Source organism: Hipposideros armiger, unplaced genomic scaffold (assembly GCF_001890085.2).
Source record: "Hipposideros armiger isolate ML-2016 unplaced genomic scaffold, ASM189008v1 scaffold_112, whole genome shotgun sequence".
NCBI classification, from domain to species: Eukaryota; Metazoa; Chordata; class Mammalia; order Chiroptera; family Hipposideridae; genus Hipposideros; species Hipposideros armiger.
Genome location: NW_017731462.1, coordinates 1,558,105 through 1,581,258, shown reverse-complemented (window position 1 = coordinate 1,581,258; position 23,154 = coordinate 1,558,105). Strand labels below are relative to the sequence as shown.

Here is a 23,154-nt window from a genome sequence, read left to right as displayed (position 1 = left end):
CGAGTGAAGCAATGTCCTCCACAACTAGACTGAAGAACAAAAGGACAGCAACTTGTCTGTTCCCCTTCCCCCAATTCCCCAGCGCTGTTCCCATCCCCTAATTCCCCAATAAAAATCTTAAAAAAAATAAAATAAAATAAAAAAATAAAATGATTACTTTTCTATAAAAATGGTATACTTTACTTTTATACTGCTCTCTTAAATTCTATATTATTGTACACCCCAATTTTCTTGAATTTTGAAAAACACCTGCATATCCATCCATGGACATATTTGCCCTTATAACTGGGCTGCAGACCCATATTATTATGAAAGCACTAATCTGTTTTTATTGAAAAGGAATTTTCACATATAAGGTTTTTCTTCTGAACAGGAAAAAAAAAGATAGAAGGTAATAAATGTAGCATTCAGGCAGTCCATGATTAAATAATCAATTAAGACATTGACTAAAACTGAGAAATGTTAGCATTCATCAATAAACTTGTTAAATATGCTGAGGGAGTTTCTCTTGTTTAACATCCTTGGTTAGAAGTGGAGAAAATACCTGTTCATCTACATGAGGCATTTTTATGGCTCTCATAACTGCTGAGAAATGAAACTAGCCCCTGGATCCAAATGACAATGATTAATGAAGGTTAACCCCCCAACCCCCATCCTCACAATATTTTAAAATAAATAAGACTGGGAAGTATGGAGTTAAATTTGATTAATTGATATCATCTGTTAACACAATTATTTTGAGCTTTCGTATTTAAAATATTTAAAATAAGAACTCTAACAGGCAAACTGATATAATGAAGTCTCACCTGGCTCCCCTCCTCACTCTCACATTGCACCACCACACTGGCAATGAGATACGGTGAGTTATTTAATTAAAAGAGAGTATTCCCCAAACATTGGAATTATCAGATGTTAGACTTCAGTTTTGCCACACAAAGCACTTTTGAACCACTGCTCACAGCTAATAAGAGGTACACTGACATAAGGACAAATATCTGCATATTTGGCACTTTCAAAGCTATAGCTCACTTTAGAAATTGTAACTTCAATTTAATTAATGTCAAAGTAGTTTTAACACTATGAACTCCATGTAGAAGCTAGGTATGCTTTAAGTAACTATAAAATCTGGAGATGTTATTCTGTGAATTTCAAAACCTCATTGTGTAACCCTGAGGGAACAACTTTGTAGGGGGCAGGAATACTCAAAATGAGAAACTGTATTACAATTTGAATGCAAAACTGTTTTTAAAATTCTAATATATAAACAGTATTTTGTAAAATTTTGTTTATAAAGAGTCCAAATATTTGCAACACAATATATGCTCTGGGGTTTTCATGAAAAGGCAGGAATTCTGAAAACTCTAATCAAGTAGAGAGGATAAAAAAGTTAACTATCTCTGATCTTGATAACTCATAAAGTTATTACTACAAAATATTTTTATTTAAATCTTTAAATTTGTAGATGACAAATATTTTTTAAAAAAGAAACTATAAGTAATTCAATTACTGGATTTCTTTTAAGAACTAAGATAATGGAGGTAGTATTTTAAGATTGCTCAAGACAAACTTACTCCATTTCTAAAAAGTTACATAAAATATAGCCCTGAGTTTCTAAGTTCTGTTTCATACATCCTTAAACTGAATGATACTGGGGCAATACTCAAGGTCTCAGGTTCATGTAGCCTTCCTCCAGAAATACATAAGCAATTATAAATCCAAATAAAATATGAAATCAATGAAGAGTCCATACATAGCTTTAAGAAGTTAAGGTTAAAATAGAGAAAGTTGGGGCTCTGTAAGTGCACACTAGGCAATCAAATATTAAAAGCCACATGAAAATACTGTAGGAGAAAGATGTCTTAACATAGAAAGCCCCACAAATCTCTAGTTTTATTATAAAAGTTTGCCAAAAATCATTTGCACCAAACATGAAAAAAATAGCAGTAGCCACTAAACAACTAGAATTAAATGTGAAACTTTGAAAAGCTATGTGTTCTAGATTATATATGTTATTCTAAATTACAATACTAAAACTTTCTATTGCAATTGTAATTTGAATATATGAAAGGTCTGGTAAATTTGCTATGCCTTCAAGTCAACCTAATTTTCTATGTTTCTTTGTGTCATTTTTTAACATGTATTCAACTATGTTCTTCAGACTATACATTTGTGTCTTTCTTTTTTTTAAGAAAAACCACTGACATTTGCATAAAGGGTTGATTTTCCCCAAAACCCTTATCTAAAAACTTGGGACTTGACATGTTTTTGTTTTTGCTTTTTTTTCCTTTTCATAAAGTATTTATGTATTTATGAAAAGTTATCTTTCAATATTCACTGTAAAGAAAGAAAGTCAAGGGTAGAGCTTATAGCCAGGACCTTACTGACAGTGACTTAACATGGCATTTTCAGAATAGGTACTAGGTGAATTTTCTGAGAGGGAGCAGAAAGGAAGACATTGGGCTATGAAAGGAGAGAGCTCCCACATGCTGTTCAAAGAGCCATGCACACTGTCCAGGAGTCTGCAGGGCTACACTTTGAAGCATCTCCTCAGACAGCTCCATGTGTTGCTTTAGGAAAGCAGGGTCTGTAGCAGCCCCCGTTCTGAGTTCAAAATCATTAACCTTTAATTTCTTAAACTTCTAGATTTCATTGCCAATGGTTGGAAGATAAAAAAATACTGCTCCAAATACTTTACATGTACTCATATTAATTCATTCATTCCTAATATGACTCATAGTATATATTATCCTCATTTATATCAGAGGAAACTGAGGCACAGAAATGCTAAAAAAACTTATTGATGTCCACACACCTAGGAGGTGGTGGAGGCAGGATCTTGAGATAGTGGTAACCACTAAGATACCTGGCAGAATGGGCACATACCACTAACAGCTTTTTAGTTCATGCCTCCCCAAAACCAGACCAAATATATATTAAACCTTACTTCAAGACAGTTGCAATGCAAACTTAGCTTTAAGAGCATCCCTCTTCCTACCAAACTGCCACTCTCAAATCCCCTGGGACCCCCACCACCATTCCCTAGCCTGACCTATGTTTACTATCTTGGGATGCTTGAATCCAGAAAGCACTATACTTATGCTCATTATATTTCAGAAAGTGAATTATAATTATATACTTATAAATTTGTGTTCCTTGAAGGCGTCAAGTATCTTGTTCAAATCTTCTAATACCACCCACTATCCAAATGACCTAGGAAGTTTTTAAATAGTGAAGAAATGTGAACAGGTTTGTTTTTAACTGCCACAAGTATAAAAGTCAGACTGAAAATGGTGTAGGATAAGACTGGAAGACAAGAGTGCTGGCTCAATGCCTGTCCCCACACTTTTCCCCATTATCTTCCTGAAGTGGTTGCAGTCATGTTAATGTTTCTTCTGAGAGCGACTCCCTCTGCTGCTCCAGCAAAGCCATGACCTAAAACAGAAAAGTGCTAAATGCAGATAAGGCCTAATAGAGCACTCTCACTGCTGGCACTAATTGGAGAACCTAGCATACACTGAAGAACAGTTATTTTAAAGTCTCAACAACAACCATAAATAAGCTAAGAGGGTTTGCCCAGTAGATCTCATGCCTTGTGCATGTTCATGTCCTAAGGGGGTTTGCAAAAAAAGATCACTAGGAATTCTGGTTAGGATGACAATGGGAGATGCTGGAGGGCCCCCGTCCTGTTAAACTTTGAATCCCCACTATCCAGATTACAGAAGGCAAAGGAGTCAATAAATATCATCAATCTAATTGTTCCTTACTCTTCCCAAACTCTTGCTTGAAAAATTTGTTCTCTGTAGCCTTTTAAGCATTAAGCTAAAATGCATGAAATTATTTGTTTAAACAAAAGTAAACTAGCCTACTTTTCCTTATTGCAAATTCCAAATGTGAAGTTACACATTTATTTTGCTCCTAAAATGGAAAAAAATATATACAATATAATGGCAACAAAATTCAGTTGTCTTTCATGCCAATTGTCTATTTCTACCACACCAATATTCATAAATGAATGAAAATAATGTTTACTTTTATAGAAAGAAATGTATTATTTGTTTTTAAAAACATTATAAATTAACATAATAGTAGAGCGTTATCCCAGTAGGATTAGAATCTTCAGTAATTTTCTGTTCTGAGTTTGGTGGTGTTAACACTCATAACACTAGTTGGTGCTAGATAAGCAGAACATCAATGCTGTATATTCCAGAAATCAAATCAAATGCATTTATAAGATGGGAGGGCACTAATTCTGAGGCACACCTCTCTCTCTCTCTCTCTCTCTCTCTCTCTCTCTCTCTCTCTCCTCCCTCCCTAGTAAAATATTTCATTCTTAGAAGTCAGAAACACCACAAATTCCCTGGAGCTAGGAGTTCCCAGCAATCTTGAATGAAACAATTAGGGCAAAGCCTGAAAGGAGAAAGTGTTGCCTAAAGCCTAGAGAATCTCCCAAGGACCTGTTTAAAATGACTGCCATCTTTCTTTAAACCATAGTTACAAAATGCAGTAGACTCACAAATAATACTCATTATTTTTTTGTCTTAAACATTTGTTTTTTTCTTAGCTATCTCCAAAGAGACATATTTCTTAAAACACCTATTTTGTCCAGTACTTCTCTAACAACAGAATAAAGCCTCATCCACATTGTAAAGTGCTTAAATTAACTTTCTCATCTTAATGCCTATGTACTGCCATTCATAAAAACAGTTCATTCTGATCTTTAAATCTTCAGCACATGAAAAATGATTTTCATGCTCCTTGAGGGAGCAACAGCAGCTTGTCTTTCTCTGGCACTCTAGTCCAAAAAGACAGGAGAAAAACAGAGAAATTGAAGGGAAAGGAGGTTTGACCACGAGACCATTTTATACAAGTATGGTTCTGTGAATGGAGTGGACTAGTGATTCAATAGTTAACAGGCTGGGGGAATGGAGTAAAGTAAACGTGATAGTAGCTGATAGTAGAGTTTGGTGTTTTCTACATTTTTGATACCTATCAGACAATATAGCAACAGCTGGTATCCTGTAACATGAAGGATAACTAAGATAAAAGTGGTGGAATAATGTCTTTCAAAGACCACAAGATTCAAATGTAAATAAATAGTTTATTGACCTGGAACTGAAAGAACTAAAGCTAAATGAAGAACAACACTGACATGCACACACCCAACAGAATACATTTTATTTTCCCACTTAAGATCAGAAGAGCAGGTTCAGTCCTCAATCTCTGGCTTGCCTGGTCTATACGAAGAAAAACAGCTCAAGTGGTAAATGCTCAGTCTATCCTGGGCGTCTTTTCTTTTCATCTCTTCTCTTTTCTTCTTTCAATATTAATCCACTTACAATCTCCAGTTTGATTATTTTTATTGATCCTGTTTACTACCCAGTCTTTTTAATTTGGCTGTGTACCCTCTCAGCAGGGATTTCATATCTCCTGTTTGGCATCTTTGGGGACTTTAACTTGGCCTTTTCCCAAACAGTTCTCTCACTGCCCGGTCCCCCTCCCAGTCGCTACCCCATGGCTCTGTGCACCCAATAACAGCAGGTAAATTCCACGGGGAGCCACGCGGTTGAGTCCAAAACTATTCATCAGGTTGCGTTGCCCACTTAAACTTCCAAGTACACAAGTACACCCACCCCCCTCCTCCCCAAAGCACCCTTGGCTGTCGCCCTGATAACTTCTTAACGCATTTCAAGAAATCTACAAGTTCATAGGATTCTTAACCGAGATTCCTTTGTAAAACGGGCAGATGTGCTCTGGAAGTATGCATAAGAAAACCGGGGCAGAACCTCGAGATGGGAGGCATCCGGCAAGAAGGAAAGGAAGGATTTATGAGCGTGGCCACTTAGCGCGGCAGTAGGAAAATTTATTCCCGAAGTAGCTATTGCTAATTCACAAAGCCTTGCTAATCACTTACCTCCCCACCCGGACCACACTCACCTACGCTCAGAGCTTCCCCTGTACCTCCCACGCCCTGGCCCCCGGAGCCTTCGCAGATTAGAAGCAATGCTGTCCGGAACCCCCAGAGTATCTGAGCAACGCCGGGGGGCGTTGAGGCTATCGCCGCACCTCCTCTGCTCTCCCAATTTGTAAAGATGTGTAACCGAGATGATGGGATGCTTGGCATTACCTCTGGATGCTGTAGCAGCTTCCTCCATTCCCACTGCCCAACGCCACCCCCATCGGAAGGGACAAGCTGAGCTGCCTCGCTAGAGCCAGTGACCGCCACAGTACCGGTCGGACAGACCCAGGTGGGAGCTCGCCTTGGCCGAGGTTGGGGGCCCAGGAGACGAGAGAGAGAGAGAGAGAGAGAGAGAGACACCCCGGAGAGGGCAGCGTTGGCTCTTTCCTCTCCATCTCTCTTCTCCTCAGCTTCCCCGAGCTCGCAAGGCTGGGAGATGCCGCTACCAATTCCAACTCGGGGGACGAGAAGGGAGCTAGGCGATCAACCCCCGAGCCTCCCCTCCTCCTCACCCACCCTCAACTCCTGGCCGCTTTTCTCCCAATCCCGGCTTTGCCCAGGGACCCGGACAGTTATTTTATAGCTCAGACGCGCTAAATTAAAATGTCAGAGTTATAAACAGGCCGGGGACCCCGGAGAGTTTCGGGTTTGGTTTAAGCAACCAGTCCCCAGAGCTCTGAGGTTTTAAGTTTCTCCGTCGCCTGCTGGGAGAGAGACAGCGAGAGGGTATGAGTGCGGAGGCGTGCACACCCCCGGGGCCTGCCGCAGGATGGGTCGCGGGGGTCGGGGTGTGCTGTGGGTCTCCACAGCGCCTTGAGCAGCAGCCGAGTGGCACCGGATCTTGGGGGTCCTCGGCTGTAATGGATATTTCCTTAGCTGAGCGCCCTTTGGCGTCCGGCGTGCTCAGAGACTCACCGAAAATCCCGCAACCCAGACGTGGCCCAGCGCGGGGAACCTCTGCGCATCAGTGCATCTAAGGCAAACCATACAGACACCCGCACGGAGAGTCTCTCCAAACCTCTGTGTGTACCATATGCAACAACGTGAGCGTGTGGGGCAGAAAGTGCAAAAGACACCCAAGGCTCCCACATGCCCACAAATGGATGCGTGTCCATACCCGGTGCGCCCCTAGTCCAGCTTGCCCATCTCGGAAGACAGATTAAAACATAATAATAATAACCAACCCTTCTTGACTAGTTGGGAAAGTGGAATTTAAAGTGATTTCCAGTAGAGTGCAACGCAGCGGATTAAGGACGCCAGGAGAACTGGGGAGGAGAGAGGAAGAAGGAAGGAAGGAAGGAAGGAGCGAAGGGAGGTGGCCGCGGAGCTTGGCGGACCGCCTTACCTTGAGCGGCCGAACCGGTGCCGCTGGCACTGAGCAGGGCCAGGGCAGGTAGCACGAGCATTTGCAGCACGTATCCCAGTCCCAGTCCGCAGCGGGCCGCTGTCGCCCGCAGACCTTTCCTCATCGTCGACAGAGGTGTGCCGGCAGAATCACACACAGACGCGTGGACAGCGGAAAGTCCCACTGGGCTGGGCAGCCGCTGAATCCGTGCACCGCGAAGCAATCAGAAGAAATAATGATAACCAAGCGCCACACTCCACTTTCTCCAAGGGCAGGGGCCAAAAGGGGGTGGAGAGGAGACGCTGAGGAGGAGTTTGGAGGTCGGTCTTCCTCTGTGCCTTCTAACTGGCGGCTCCGCGAGCGGCCACTCTGCCCCCACTTGGGAAGTCCGCGGAGGCGCAAGGCGGCCACCGCGCCGCTCCCCCCAGCAGCTGGAGCAGCCGTAGCTCCGCCGCGTGCCGAGCCTGGACTGCTCTCGCGGTCCCCTCGCCAGTGCAGAGCACACACAAGCGCGCGCGGGCGGGGGCGGGGGTGGGGGCAGGAAGACAGAAGTGGGAGGAGGAGACAGCGGAGGGAGGGAGTTGGGCACTGTGAGGCGCTCCCGTCTCCAATCTCAGTGTTCTCACGCCGCGTGGAGACGTCCCGGCTGCCACTGCTGGAGAGCTCAGGAGGGTCCCCTCCCAGTCAGTGTGCGGCGCCAGGGTCCGGGGAGGCGCTCGTCTAGGAGGCGGGAGGGGGCAGCCCAACTCCGATGGGGGGTAAGCGGCGGCGGGAGCGCGCCCGGCTGCCTTATGTAAGCAAGGATTGGAGGGAGATGCGCGCCCTGTGCTGGAGGTGGTGACCGGCTGTTGGTTTACCTGCGGAAGCCGGGGCGAGAGAGACCTGAGGGAAGAAACGATGCGGAGAGTGGGAGTGCGCCTGCCTCCCGCAGAGCGCCAGACCTGGACTCCGAGAGCGCAGCGGCGCGCCCCGAGCCACTTGGCTGTGTCCTGTGGAGCTCAGCCTACTGCCTGCCAGCTTCTCCATGGCGCCAGCAAAGCCTGAGCCAGACTCCCGGGACTGGACTCGTTCTACGATTTCGGGACTTGAGATTGATTAAGCTGGAGCTGAAGTTCTTCGTAGTGCGGAAGAAGGCGTGAAGCTGTTTCCGTGCCCAACCCACTGCAATCTTGAGGTTGTTAACGCCATTCACACTGCTTTGTGCTCTGGGCGCCTGTGACCTCTCTGTAGTGGAACAGAAACTAAAAGCTCATGGAAAACTAATTCTACAACAGAGCTTTACTTGCGTGCATCTTGGTGGCTAGCCAGGTTGAGTATGTAAAGCATGGTGAGATAATCCGGGGAGAAACTCCCAGAAATAACGCATAAGATATGTAGAGACTCACTTAAAGTGATGGTGGAACCTATGACATGGTTTTCCAAACTCCTGACTGTGTGCCTATGGACTCAAACTGCTATGATTTTTTTAACCTTTTTTCTTTTTCAGGAAAAAATTGTCTGGGTAGCTAGGTTGTTCATCCCTGTTGTAATGATGAAGGAGGGATGTAGAAATGGGTGGATAAAATTTAAAAAGCTAGACATAAGCAAAGTGGATGGATTAAAAAGTCAACACACACTTACTTGCACAGGTAACATTCTGGGAAGAAGAAAACTACTTCCCAAGGCTAGTCCATTTTTAAGCTAATAATAAATAATATATAAGGGAAATTTTAAGCTCTCGGTGCCAAGGGGGCACATACACACATAAACACAGGCAGGAGGCTTGCTGCCTAATCTTGGCTGTGGTCATAACTCGCTGTCATCCTGGACAGGTCAGGTAAACGCATGCTTCAGTTTCTTCATCTGTGAAATATTTTATTTGATGGTTTCAAAGTTCTTTTCAATTCTAACATTCCACAATTCTGCCTGCCAAGCATCTAACCTTCTAACCAATAAAATGTGTCTTGGATGAATCTGATAGATCTGAAAAGGTCATACTTGGCAAAGACATTGACAAATCTGACCATTTCTTATTTTGAGGGAGGAGCTGCCTGCCGTGCTAAAATGTCTTTTTCACCCTCATTAGCTTTCCCATACTAAAATAGCCTGAGATTTTGGTAAGAGAGTAGGGTCCTGCACCAGACTGTCTGGGTTAATTCTTTGCATTCCGTATTACTAATTGACAGATATTGAACAATAAGCTGGGTACCTCAGTTTCCTAATCTGTAAGATGGGCTTGATAGCAATAACTATCATGGGGGTTTGTGAAAAATAAATGAGTTAAACATATGTGAAGTGCCTGATACATAAAACTGTTAGCTGCTATTCTTACTATTGATAAAAGATTCCCATCAGCTGCATGCTATCTAGACCAGTGCTGTCCAACAGAGCTTTTTACAATGACAAACATGTTCTTATCTATGTTCTCCAAAACGTTAGTCATTATACACATGAGGCTATTGAGCACTTGCAATGTGACTAGTATAAATTGGGAATTTTAATGTTTATGTAATTAATTTAAACATCCACATGGCTAGTGACCACCATGTTGGACCATGCATCTAGGCCACTCATCACCTGTCACTTATTTTGAGGATGACATCACCAGAAAGGATTATGACTATATTTCATATTTGTCTTTACAATTTTTCCAAGAAGGTCAGCGGCTTAAGTAGTAACAAAGAAATCCCCACATATACTTATTATCATATCAACACGATCTAAAAGTCATTTGCTTATTCATTTTAATTTTATTGACTGTCCTTTCTAACTAGAATTTCTTTTTTAAGCAGAGACTTTGTCTTGTTCATCATGTCATCCTCAGCTCCTAACACAGAGCCCAATATATATACTTGGTATTCAATTACTATTGGTTGATTGATTGCCAAAATGTCAATAGGGAAGAATTCTCAAAGTCTAGTTAGTTAAATACAATTAAATTGTCACATAACCCTGTTTGGGGCATTGAAGTGCTCAGTGACAGATACTGCATGAAATTAATTCTTTGAAAGAAAGAGTAAAAGATAAGCAAGACAAAAATAGTACAATACTGAAATTCAGCCTAAAGAGGGCAGGAGAATAGTTTGAGTAATAGTATGTAGAAATGAGGTGGAAAAGGGAGAGGAGAGTGACAGCATAAGAACAAGGACAAGAAAAATACCAGCAAATTGATCTGCTTTGCCAAGACGTTGAGTTCCCTACGATCAATGGCTGCTGATGGAACTTCCCTTGTGTATCAACATCCCACCTAGATATTTTCTTTGCGAAAGAGATAATGCAGCATTGCATAGGCTCCTGGGCATAGGATTGCTAACTTACATCTCTTAGACCTGGGCTCAAATATCACTGCTTAGAGAGAACTTCTCTGACCAACTATTTAAAATAACACTCACCTCATCACCCTCAATTGAAGTCACCTGGTTTGATTTTCCATACAGCACTTCTTTTATATAAACACATACACAGAGGGTGCCAAAAAATATATACACATTTTAAGAAAGGAAAATGTATTAAAATTACATTGATGGTAACCACTTTGAGCACATCCTGTAATTGCAGAAGTAGATCGTGACTTGTATTCATCTTTTGCTATTGGTATATTTGAGTATTATAGTTTTAATACAGTTTTTTCCTTTCTTAAAATGTGTATATGTTTTTTGGCACCCTCTGTATGTTCATGCATCTCTGCACACATGTTGACAGATAGGTGTACATAGACATATGTGTAAAAATATGTGTCTATATATGTATGTATACTCTCCAGTGTATTGTATGCTTCTTAAGGTGAGGGTTTTTTTTCCTAGTACTTTTACCACTCTCTATCCAGAACCTAGAAAACTGCCTGGCACGTAATAGATGGTCAATAAACATTTATTCAATATTGAATGGAAAAATAAAAGCTAATGTATTTGAAAATTAATCCAAGGTTTTGATTAAGACTTCTTTCCACAAGACAAAATTTCAAATTATGAATAGACTTTTCTAGTTGTTGAATATAATCAAGTTTGGGCAAATTTTTACCAAAAAATGAATTTAAATATGGAATTTTCAGGGTTGGAATACTGGAGGTATTTAAGAAATAGGCATGAAATTCATCCTGTTTTGAAAAAATAAAAAGCTTCATTTAAATCCATCTACCAGGGCTTCCTTTTTCTTGGCTGCAGTGAGTGGAGAATTAACTCTGGGATAATAAATCCCAGTGACAGGTGCTAATGGGAATTAAGCATGCAAATCCCCTGCACATCCCTCCAGAAATTGACACCAAGAAAAGTATGCTATTTAGCATGTAGGCTGCTTACTTATAGTATTATTTACCCTAAACCAGTATGAAAAGTTTCCAGTTTAAGGCTTAAGCAATAAAAAGCAATATAAAATGTATTTTAATTATAGGAATATATTTTTTTATTTTATCTCTGTCATGTTTTATTTCCCACTGTTTTCATTTTTATGTGTTTAAAAAAATTAATCATCACAGCAGAAATATTATTAACTGGCAACATAGAAAAAGGAATGTTTTCATGAATATAAATAGTGTGGTGATGAGGAAACTCTTTTCCTAAGTAGGAGTTGGGGTCCATAGTCCTCAAGAAATATTACTGATAGACATCAACTAAGGGGAGCCAGATGGTCCAGAGTTAATTGACTCAATCCCCCTTCTCTACCTCAGCCTAGAGAAGGGAATTTAGCCTGCCATAAACCTGTACACTGTGGGGCTTTAGGCTTCATATTAATTGTTTTAGACTAGGCCTTTTTGGTTGAAAGTGATAGAAACTTAACTCAAGCTAGCTAAAGCATATAAGGAAAATTTATTGCTGTACATAACTCAAAAGGTATGCATTAAAATATCTATATTAATAGTGGCTACTATTTATTAGCCACAAACTATGTGTCAGACACTGTTCTAAGTTTTTTACGTGTGCCATCTCATTTAATGCTCAAAATGAAGATTAAATGAATGTACTATTATCATCTGTACTTTATAAATGAAGAAACAGTGGTTAAGTAATTTTGCACAAGTTGCAAAAAGTTAATATTTCTTAATGCTAGTCTGATTTCAGAGTTCCTGTTTGAGAATTCAAGAGCTTAAACATCACCACTCACAGGCCCTGGTCCCTTCCCCCAATTCCCTCCAGTCTTTTGTTTCTGCTCTCCTCGCTTTTGGCTTCATTCACAGACTCATGATGGCCACACTGGGATCCCCTGGCACCTCCAGGTTTACATTGTCTTTACCATTATCAGTTTCAGCACAAAGTGCATTCTCCTTCCCATCTAGCCGACAAAATCCCAAAATTATGTCCCTGGTTTATCTTGGTTGCATACCCATCCCTGAGCTAATTAACATGGCCAAAATGTTAGATATACTGAATGGCAAGGCCTGGATCATGTGTTAACCTCTGGCAACTGTAAACTGGGATTAAGAGGACGGAGAATAGGTTCACCAAAAGGAAAATCAATATAATAAAAAGGAAAAATAGATACCAAGAGAATGGGTGAGGATGACAAAAGAACTATGCCTACTCTGTGGTGTAGGGGAGCAGAATGAGTTTTCTCCAGGCTTGAGTTTTGTGCCACAACACATCACTGTAGCAAATGAATATTACCCCTCATAGATTCCTTTTCCCATTTGAGTACCATTGAATTCTATTCTATTCTATTCTATTCTATTCTATTCTATTCTATTCTTCTATTCTATTCTATTCTCAGAACTTTTACTCAGCCCCTGTTATATTAAGATTATATTTCAGGATCCCCAGGGAAGAACACTTATGAGTAAGAGTCCTTGTCCTCCAAGGGCTTGTAGTCTAACAGACAATATAGATGAATAAACAAAAGGATCCCACATAAACACCAAACTGTGGTGGAAGTAGAAGGCTATATTAACTAGGGGAACCTGAGAAGAAAATCGCCTAGAAGTGAGATTTAAGCACTTGTGTATGAGTAATGCTAAGCTCCACACAAAGGTTGTATTGATTGCTAATAAGAAATCTGGAAGCAGGCAGTCCAGGGCTGTTAGAGATGAAGAGAGGTTCAGTTATGCTCTTTTCACGGCACGGCTCTGTGTTCCATAATGTGTGGCTTTCAAGCTCAGAGTTGCTTGATGGCTGTTCTACCTGCAGGCATCCGTTGCACTTTCCAGGCAGGAAGAAGAAGGAGCCACAGGCCCAAGGGGATGCAGCCAGCATAGTCGCCTTTCAAACAGCATTTCTGGAAGCTCTCAGCCATAGCGGTTTCCATTTTCTCAGGGGCCTGTCAAAGGGCCATCCTAGACCAGTCGCATGTGGTGGATAAGGAAAAGGGCATTGTGAATGCTGGGTGGGTCACCTATTTTGGACACAATTCTGTTAGAGAGGAGGGACAAGAGGAAGGGATAAAGAGAAACAGATGAAGACAGGAAAAGACAGGGTATGTTCAGAGAATTATAAATAGATGGCAAGTAATTCTAGCTTTAGTTGAGTAAAAGGGAGGAATGTTTTTCTATCATACTGGGAAATAAAAGGATGGATCAGAATCTACTCCTCAGTCCACTAAAGCATATTTGTTAAATTTTTAGGAAGTGTGTAGCACTGAGATAACGTCTTCTCAAGAAGTTTATAGTTGGGGTGTAGAGATAATATTTGCAAAAAAAGAATCAAATAAAGTAAAAAAAAAAAGAAAGATTGGGAAGGAAGAAAGGAAAGAGGGAAAAGAGGAAGGATGCAAGGAACAAAGGAAGGAAGGAAAGGAAAAGGAAAAGAAAAAGAAGAAAAATAAGAAAAAAAGGAAAAAAAGAAATCACGTCCAGTGTGGTTTCTGCATTTGTGTAGCATGATGTAACTGCTATAAGAGGGAGAGAACAATGAAAGGCTCAATAAAAATTATAGGGAAAATAATGGAATATGTAATTTAGAAGGGGATAGAAATTATAATTATTGCTTATTAGAGCTTTTCAAATACCTCATTTTACTTTACATTTATCTGCCAAATTGAACAACAGTTATTTTTCTCATGTTGCAGATTGAAGAAAGAAGATACTTTACAAACTGGTCAGAAGGTTCTGAATCAGTAGACATAGAGTTAAGCCTCCATTTATATAGCTTATTTTTTCGGATACTCCTGAAATTTCTTTGCACTTTAATTTCTCTGTTATAAAAAAAGTGAACAATATGAACCCATAAAGTTGCCCTGAAGTTGAAATATGTTTGAAAGTGCTTTGTAATGTGTCTATACTTAGGACATTATCATGATGAGTTATGTTCTATACTGCCCATTTTACTTAATTTACATTCTCGTCTAAAGAATTAATATTAGTGATGTGAATTTTACTCTCCTAGAGTAAGTAAACTTGGTGCTATTCTCAGTATCTCACTCATTTTTGTTCGCATCATCTATTCAATTACTAAATCCATCCAATTTTACTATTTAAAGATCTCCAGGATGTATCCGATTATCTCCAGCCACACGTGTTAAGTGCAGGGTGGAAAGTTCGTGAACTTAATTGTCCAACCTTTTGTATATTGGCATATTCCGTGTAGTCTCTCATGTTCGGTGTAGTCTCTCATAAGTACTTCCATAGTAGCCAATCTGTCTTCACATTGCAATCCAAGCTCTCCACATACCCCAGATAGACCTTCCAACAGTCAAATCCTATGATTTTACTGTCCTAAAATCCTCTTCAGTGACTCCTCCTTGTCTAAGGATCCCTTTCCCAAAGTCCAGTATAAGGAATTCCTGCCATTGGAAAAGGAATTGTGAAGTAAATATAGTGTGCTAGATTGCATTATTTACTGATTCTTTACTCCTTCTCTGTTAATAGAATTGCTATTTGTCTTTGCAGTGCCTCCCATAATGGCAGAGATGTACTCCCCTGCCTCACTAATGGTGGCTTAGCCATGAGACTGGCTTTTGTCAATGAATGTGGGCAAATGCTACAGGGTGCCTGTTCCTTCCATTGCATACCCTCACTTGTCATGAGAAAAACATTCCCCAATAGCCGCAAGTCCAAGGTAAGTGAGTGACACATGGAGAGATGTGCAGTGTGTGCCTGGTGCCTGTTTTCTGGAACCCAGAGCCTGGATCCAGCCTAGCTTAACTGATTTGCAGCAGATCCAATGACCCATGAGCAAGAAAATATATATATATATATATATATATATATATATATATATATATTTGTTGTGTTCAGGTACTGAGTTCTGGGATGATTTTTTTATGTAGCGTTATCAGAGCAAGCCATGTCTGATATGCACAGTATGAGAAATTATGTCCTCAAATAAAGTTCAAGGTAAATCAGATGATAATCTCCCTGTAGTGCTCTGAGAGGTTCAGGGGGAGAGGTATGGATACATGCCTATGATGTGTGTATTCAATTCAGTAAATTTACTTTAAATTGAAATAATCAGGAGAGTCTTACATGAGATTATACTAGGCTAGGCCTTGAAGAATAAACAGAATTTGTGTTTGCTGAGCTGAAAAGGACAACATTCTAGGAAGAAGAAACAACTGGGGCAAAAGGAGGAAAGCAGAGTAGAACATGTATGTCAAATACTGAGTGATTTAGTTTAGAGCCCAGAAAGTATTATAGTTAATGCTATTAATTATAATTAAAAAATAATATCAATATTTCTGAACACATTAGTCAGACATTATATATACATATGTGTATATATGTATATATACATATTCATTTAATATACACAACAATACTATATATAAAGTAGGTGTTATCATTATCTGCATTGTAAGCATGACTGAGGAAATCAAGGCTTAGGGGAGTTAAATAACTGGCTTAGCTAAATTAGTATCCGAATGGGACCTGAACTCAAGTTTATCTGGATGCAGGCAAATACCACAAAGTGAATTTGCACAGGAAGATAGAATTAATTTTTGAAAGGCTTTTCATGATTTGCTATGTGGTCTACCCTACATTATACATATACTAGAAAGATACCAAAGGGCTTTCAGCAATGAAATGGTATCATAACCATGTCTTGCATCAATGTGCAAAGTGGAGTAAAGCTGGGAGAAAAATCACGGGGTATGTTCTAATCATCAAGATAAGAAACAGTGTGAGCCTGAATGTAACGCATAGTAGACAGAAAACAAGCGGAGAGAATGTACACATGATGTTCAATTGGGGTGGTGGTTACTAATTCCAGAACACAGGATGAAAAATGTGTATCATTAAATATTCATGATATAATTAAGAATAAACTATGCCATCCTGAAAAGCAACTTGCAACAGTAAGCTACCCTCAATTTAATTAAAGGCATTAAAGAACTGGAAACAAGATTTAAAGGGTGAGAGGGGCACATTTATTTCTTGGAACTGTATGTATTAATTGGGATTTGAAATGGTTTGTTCAATAGACATTATAATGATTCATCAACATTTTGGTTACAAAACCAGATGTTGGTTTTTTTTTTCATAGTCCCTAACACTGTGCCTGGAACAGAAAAGGGAATCAATAAACATTTTCAAAGTAAACACATAATAATAAGAAACATTTATAATCTATAACCAAAATTCGTTATTACATATTAAAAATCTTTCACTTTAAATGTTTCCTGAATGTATTTATAAGCTCATTGCTGGAAATGTGTTGTGATTTATTTTACAGAAACATGCCATGAATTATGGTCTAGAATGCAGCCTACAAAATCCTGTTAATCGTGTATGATTATAAGAAAAATAATGATGTTATAGAATATAAAATTCAATCAAGAAATCAAAACATGAGTTATAATTAAATCAAACAAATATTAAAACATGTGATCTTTGTGATTATGGTATAAATAAAGAAGAATGAATAAGAGAATGTAAAATATTAAGATTTCTAAGTTCGTTTCATGATCTTTCCAATAACTCTCAATAATGAAGCCATTCTTTCTATTTCAGGTCTAATTTCAATTAGAAATAAGTGGATTTTATTTTCTTTAACTGAGATGTTGTACTAGTGCTAAATAACCTTATTTTGATCATAGTTGTTTTTGGTTAGTATATTGAATTAAAAGGAACAAAAAAGGTAGAAAAAGAAATACATTTTTTTCTGACAAAATTGAGAACAAATTAAAAATATAGGGAAAAAAAGGAATAAAACAATTCAAGTGAGAATTTTCCAGAATTATTTTAAACAGAACCATGTGAAACCAAATTTAAGAATGAGATGAAGTTAATAAACACTGAGGAAGCAACAATGGTTTAGATTATCACCCACATGGTCCACCAGATGGCCCCACTGGCCAAGAACAGCCTGGTATTGTGGAGTAGGATTCAGTGGGCAACCTAGCATTCAGATTTAGGAGAATATTACAATTCAGGTACTTAGAAGGATATAGCTCTTGAAATTTTTGGCTTACTTGTTTACATATGTTATTTCTCTAGACTTTGAGCTTCTCAAGAAGGATTTTATTTTACCATTGTAATATTTGAATCATTAGCATTATCTACCCCATGACTGTTAGAAGACCCTAAGAGTTGTTTCATAATGAATGAATGAATGAATGAATAAATAATAAATTTTTGTGCATTTCAGTTTAACCAGTGATTTTTTTTTGTTGCTGTTGTTGTCATTTGCTATTTTATTTTTTGTTCGGGCTAGTGGAATCTTTTGATGATTATTATTCTGAAAGGTAAACTTTACATTTTTGACACTGGTAAGATCAAAGACCACTTTTTTGTGTGTCTGCCGATATGTTTTTATTTAAAAAAATACAATGAGACCATTTACACGCAATGGTTTACTTTTCATCTTATTGATTTCTCTAACCAAAGGCTAGAAATTGTACTGGTTATAGATAGGAGTTGTCTACTGAGCAAATTTGTGATTGTAGGGGATAGGGCAAAATAACTTGAAAAGAATCTATTTGAGTACCTGACAAGGCTAAAAATCTCCCAAGAATATTTCAAATAACTTATTTCAAGTATGGTGTTGGCATCTGGAGACTGGTGTTGGAACCTTACCTCTTCTTCCATGCCCTTGGCATGGCCAACTGCCATCGTTCCAGTAATTAACTCTTTAGCCTGGTCACAGCCCATTACCTGGGAAATTGATGCCTTCAAGTCTCTTTACATTAGCTTGTGACCCTTACTCTACCTGAAATCTCCTTCCTCACAAGTAGATCAACCATTCTTCAAAGTCCAGTTAGATGCTAACCCAGGTATAAAGCTTTCCCTGTGCCCTAGAACTGGAAGTCCTCAGTCCTTCTCTGGTGTCCACATGCTTTTATATCACTTTGTATTGATATCTCTATAAATGTATAGTTTCCTTCTACTAATTTATATGGCATGTATTATTAAAGTTTGGGTGTCAGATGCCTTTTTTTTTTTTTTTTTTTTTTTAGCTGAGCCATCCTGCCACCTGTTGGCAGCTCAGCGGCTGCTCAGCTCGGGCTGGACTCGAACTGCTGTTGCTCAGAGCGCCTTGGGCTTTTTAACAGCTGCTAACTTGTTGATTGACATATAGTAAATGAATAACATTTTAAACATGTGTTAATGGGCTCTTCTCTTTTGCCTTTCCATGAACAGAATAACCCTCTTAGTCATTGCAAGACACTAATCTACTGAGGAAGAAGGGAAAGGTGCAGGAAATGGGCACACCTGTGGTTACAGTGGAAATGTATAAGGAAAAGAATTCATATTTAGCTTCTGAACTCCAAGATGAAATGTCTATGTAGCCAAACAATGAGTTTAAAAATTAGCTGGTAGATTGTGAGACGATGCACTTGTAATCAAGATTGAGGCCGTTAAACTTCATGGCTTAGCATATAACAAGGGGAAGTGGAAAACCCGGAAGTCCACATCTCGCCATGTCTGTCTCTAGGTATGGAGGCTAAAAGCAGAATGGAAGAGGAAGGAAGTCAGGTCTCATTTCTATTGCTCTTTATGGGTTCTACTTATGAGGGAGGCGAGTATAGAAACCCTATGGGATAAAAAAAAAAAAAAGGAGACAGAAAGATCACCTTACATCAACCTGATGTGCCTCAGTGGAAAATCACTTAAAAAGGAAAGCTATTTTGCATTCTGAAGGCAATTTTTTTGTCAGAGAGGCACCCAGAATGCCTTTGATGAGAAAAGACACACAGGGTAGTACTGACGTTAAAACCATGGTGATTTGTACTGTGTCCACTCTGAGAGGCCATGGACGTGGGTAGGAATCATTGTGTTGCACAAGGCTAGCAGGGCTCAGCAGATGAGCCACAGAGCACCAGTGGGCTTTGACAGTCGTCAAGTGTTTCAGGGCACACACTATGGTGCAAGTGCCTAGATTCTAATTCCTGCTCTGCCCTCACTAACTTTGTGACCTGAGAAAATATCATAACTTTTTCATCAGCACTCCTGTATGCAAATTGAGCTTTAATAGTACTTACGTTATAGCACTGTTGTAAGAGTGGAACAAATGAATTGACATAAAGCACTATTAACCATACATGGGATGGAGTAAACAACAAATGTTACTTATCTTAAAAATTATTCTTATATTTCAGTAAATAAGTATCTATCTGTCAAAGAGGTTTCAGAAATCTTTCAGTCACTTCACAGATATACAATTATGATGTCAAATATATTTGTAACACTATGCATATCTTAATTCCATATATACATTAATCTATATTCATACTAATACTTTTACTTACAAAAACGAAAAATGTAATTTATGACTATTTAGTTTACAAAACTCAACATATTCCACATTCCAAAAATTTGGCAAAAGCATGCTAGAACAAAATGAATCAATTATGTGATTATAACATAAAAATGTGAGCGGTATATATATTTACGTTTGTATCTTGTGTTCACAAAGTCAAGATAACGTTTGCAGCAAAGGAGGCCTTGAAAGTCAGTTTTGTGGAGAATAGAACAATATCTACAAATCCTCACAATATTTTTTAAAGGGGAAAATATATACTTAAGGGACTGTGACACAGTCATCATAAGGATGTAGGCAAAGGGAAATATGTGTAAAATAAACATGGCTTTTAATGCTTCTTGTGATATAAAGTTGATGTTCCCCACTCACTATGCTTTTTAATAGTAATAGTTGATTTGAGCTGACTCTGCCACTCTCTTATTTAATTCCACAAATGCTTGCGTTTATGAAAATCTCACAGAATGAAGCCTGAATCTACAGAAAACTCCCAGAATAAAGCTTATTGACTTATGCGTGTATTTAAAGCAGCAATATTTATCTCATTAATACAAGGAGCTAACCACCTGAATGTATCACTCAGAAAATATAGACATATCCAATTTTTGACATGTCAGCATTCAATTGAAAAATTATGTCATTGATGTATGTTTAAGCTCCCTCTCCCCCCTTCCCATACATGTTAGAGGCTCATGTGCAGAAACCTGCCCTTTTGGAGATAAACATGCCTATTTGTAAGTGAACAGATGGTGTTGCTCAAGTTCAGAGACACATCTTAGGCAGAATCTCAGGGGGAGGAGGGACTCCTGAGGGAGAAGGACTGGTATTGTTTGAAAAGGTTTCCTGGGTGATTCTGATAGCCTCCCACCTCGCCCCCACTCTGCAACACTGATTTGAAGCTTAAGGATATATAAATGTCATGTAGAGTTGATTTGGGCTGCAGAGTAAAAAATGAACTCTTTTCCTGGTAAACTTGCCTGATTGCATTTCTTTGCATTTTATGTCATAACTTTCAAAGTCTGAACCTCCCAAAAATATCCTAAAATTGACTTATTTAAAAACTTCTGATTAGGTCAAATACTACATTATTTCCAATTATATGGTGGTGCTAAATAGCAGGTCCCATAATAGTCTGAGATTTTTTTTTTATTTTGGGTTGGTTTCCATATACACAGGTCACAATAAAAATGGGCTAACCATATGTAGCAATATAAAGTGAGCAACCACATCCACCAGTATTGTTAGTGGAGACTTTGAAGTACGTTTTGAGATTCAGAATACTTAAAATAATTATAGCTAAAATTACCTTTGGAAAAATCCTTTAAATCAATCATGAACAGTATACATTTTACATATACAAATTTGTCCAGTAATACATATGCATGTTAAAATTTAAGATCTAAAGGAAAGGAGGAAAAAGTCTATATGAAGGTATCTGAACATTCAAACCATTACGACTTTCAAGTTTTATTATTATTATTATTATTATTATTATTATTATTATTATTTTAAATTGCTGAGTTATAAGGTAGTTATATTTTTAATTTTTTGAGGAACTTCCATACAGTATTCCATAGTGGCTGCACCAATTTGCAATCCCACCAACTGTGCAAGAGGACTCCCTTCCCCACTAATACTTGTTTGTTGATTTATTGATGATAGCCATTCTGACAGGTGTGAGGTGGTATCTCATTGTGGTTTTTATTTGCATTTCTCTGATGATTACTGATGTTGAGCATCTTTTCATATGTCTGTTGGCCATTTGTATATCTTCTTTGGAGAAATGTCTATTCAGGCCTTCTGCCTATTTTTTAATTGGGTTGTTTTTTGGTGCTGAGTTGTATGAGTTCTTTACAAATTTTGGGTATTAAATCTTATCAGATGTGTCATTCACAAATATCTTCTCTCATTCAGTAAGTTGTCTTTTTGTTTTGTTGATGGTTTCCTTTGCTGTGCAAAAACTCCTCAGTTTGATGTAGTCCACTTGTTTATTTTTTCTTTTGTTTTCCTTGCCCAGGGAGACATATCAAAAAATATATTGCTGGTTGGGTATTCTGGAAGAAACAAGAGTGCAGTGTGAACATGGGGAAGCAAAAGAAAACAAGGAAATATGCAACCACGAGGCAAATGCTTAGTCTCAGAGATCAGAGGCTTACAGAAAAGGATAGATTAAAACCTAAAAAGAAAGATCCCTCTGCACTCAAGGAAAGAGAAGTCCCCCAACACCCTCTAGGCTTATTCTTCCAGTGTAACACACAGCTGGGCCCACTTTACTGCATCCTGGTTGATACCAACTTGATCAACTTTTCCATGAAAGCCAAACTAGACTTAGTGCAGTCAGTGAAGGACTGCCTGTATGCCAAGTGTATTCCTTGTATGACTGTCTGTGTAATGGCTGAAATTGAGAAGTTGGGGCAAAAGTATTGAGTGGCTCTGAGGATTGCCAAGGATCCAAGATTTGAACTATTACCATGCACACACAAAGGAACCAGAGACTGCTTACTACAGAGAGTAACTTGGCAGACGTGTTACATTGGGGCACAGTTGATCAGGACCTTAAATGAAGAATCAGGAAGATCCCTGGAGTTCCCATCATGTACACTTTAAACAGAGGTACAACACTGAGCAGATGATTATGGAGTCCCTCAGTTCTAATTCTTAGAAGACAAAATTCCTCTGCTTTCCTTCAACCAACTTTCTCTGTTGTCAGTTTATGAAACGTGCTACAGTGAGAATTATTATTCCACTCACCCATTTGCTCTGTTATGAGCTGAGTATGGTTAAAAGACACCAACTTTTTGATGTTGGTTTGAAAATTATATTTTTGTATTATTTTAAAATTTGTTGCAGGTTTTTTATAAATCTGATGACTGCTCACAAATTAAAAAAAAGATATTGCTAAGAGAAGTATCAAAGAGTTTACTGCCTATGTTTTCTTGTAGAAGCTTTACAGTTTCATGTCTAACATTTAACTCGCTAATTCATTTTGAGTTTTTTTTATATGATATAAAGAAGTGGCCAATTACATTTTTTTGCATGTGTCTGTCCAGTTTTGCCAAGACCACTTATTGAAGAGACTTTCTTTTCTCCATTGTGTTTCCTTCCTCTCCTTTGTCATAGATCAATTGACCATATAAACAAGGATTTATTTTTGGGCTCTCTAGTCTATCTCATTGATCTATATATCTCTTTGTTATGCCAGTACTATTCTGTTTTGATTATTGTAGCTTTGTAGTATAATTTTATATTAG

At 38.7% G+C, this 23,154-nt stretch overlaps 1 protein-coding gene and 1 pseudogene across 2 annotated transcripts in view; one reads left to right on the top strand and one right to left on the bottom strand.

The window, feature by feature from the left end:
• Window positions 1-7,586, bottom strand: part of UNC5C (unc-5 netrin receptor C) — a 395,582-nt gene extending 387,996 nt beyond the window's left edge. The window contains exon 1 of one of the 2 annotated variants that reach the window (XM_019647544.1): window positions 7,302-7,586. In XM_019647544.1, the coding sequence (XP_019503089.1) occupies window positions 7,302-7,425 (124 nt within the window). In that variant the 5' untranslated portion in view covers window positions 7,426-7,586. The remainder of the gene's footprint in view (window positions 1-7,301) is intronic. The other variant, XM_019647543.1, reaches the window with a different exon arrangement.
• A 711-nt stretch (window positions 7,587-8,297) lies between these two features.
• Window positions 8,298-22,836, top strand: LOC109385337 (rRNA-processing protein FCF1 homolog pseudogene; annotated as a pseudogene).
• Window positions 22,837-23,154: the final 318 nt, after the last annotated feature.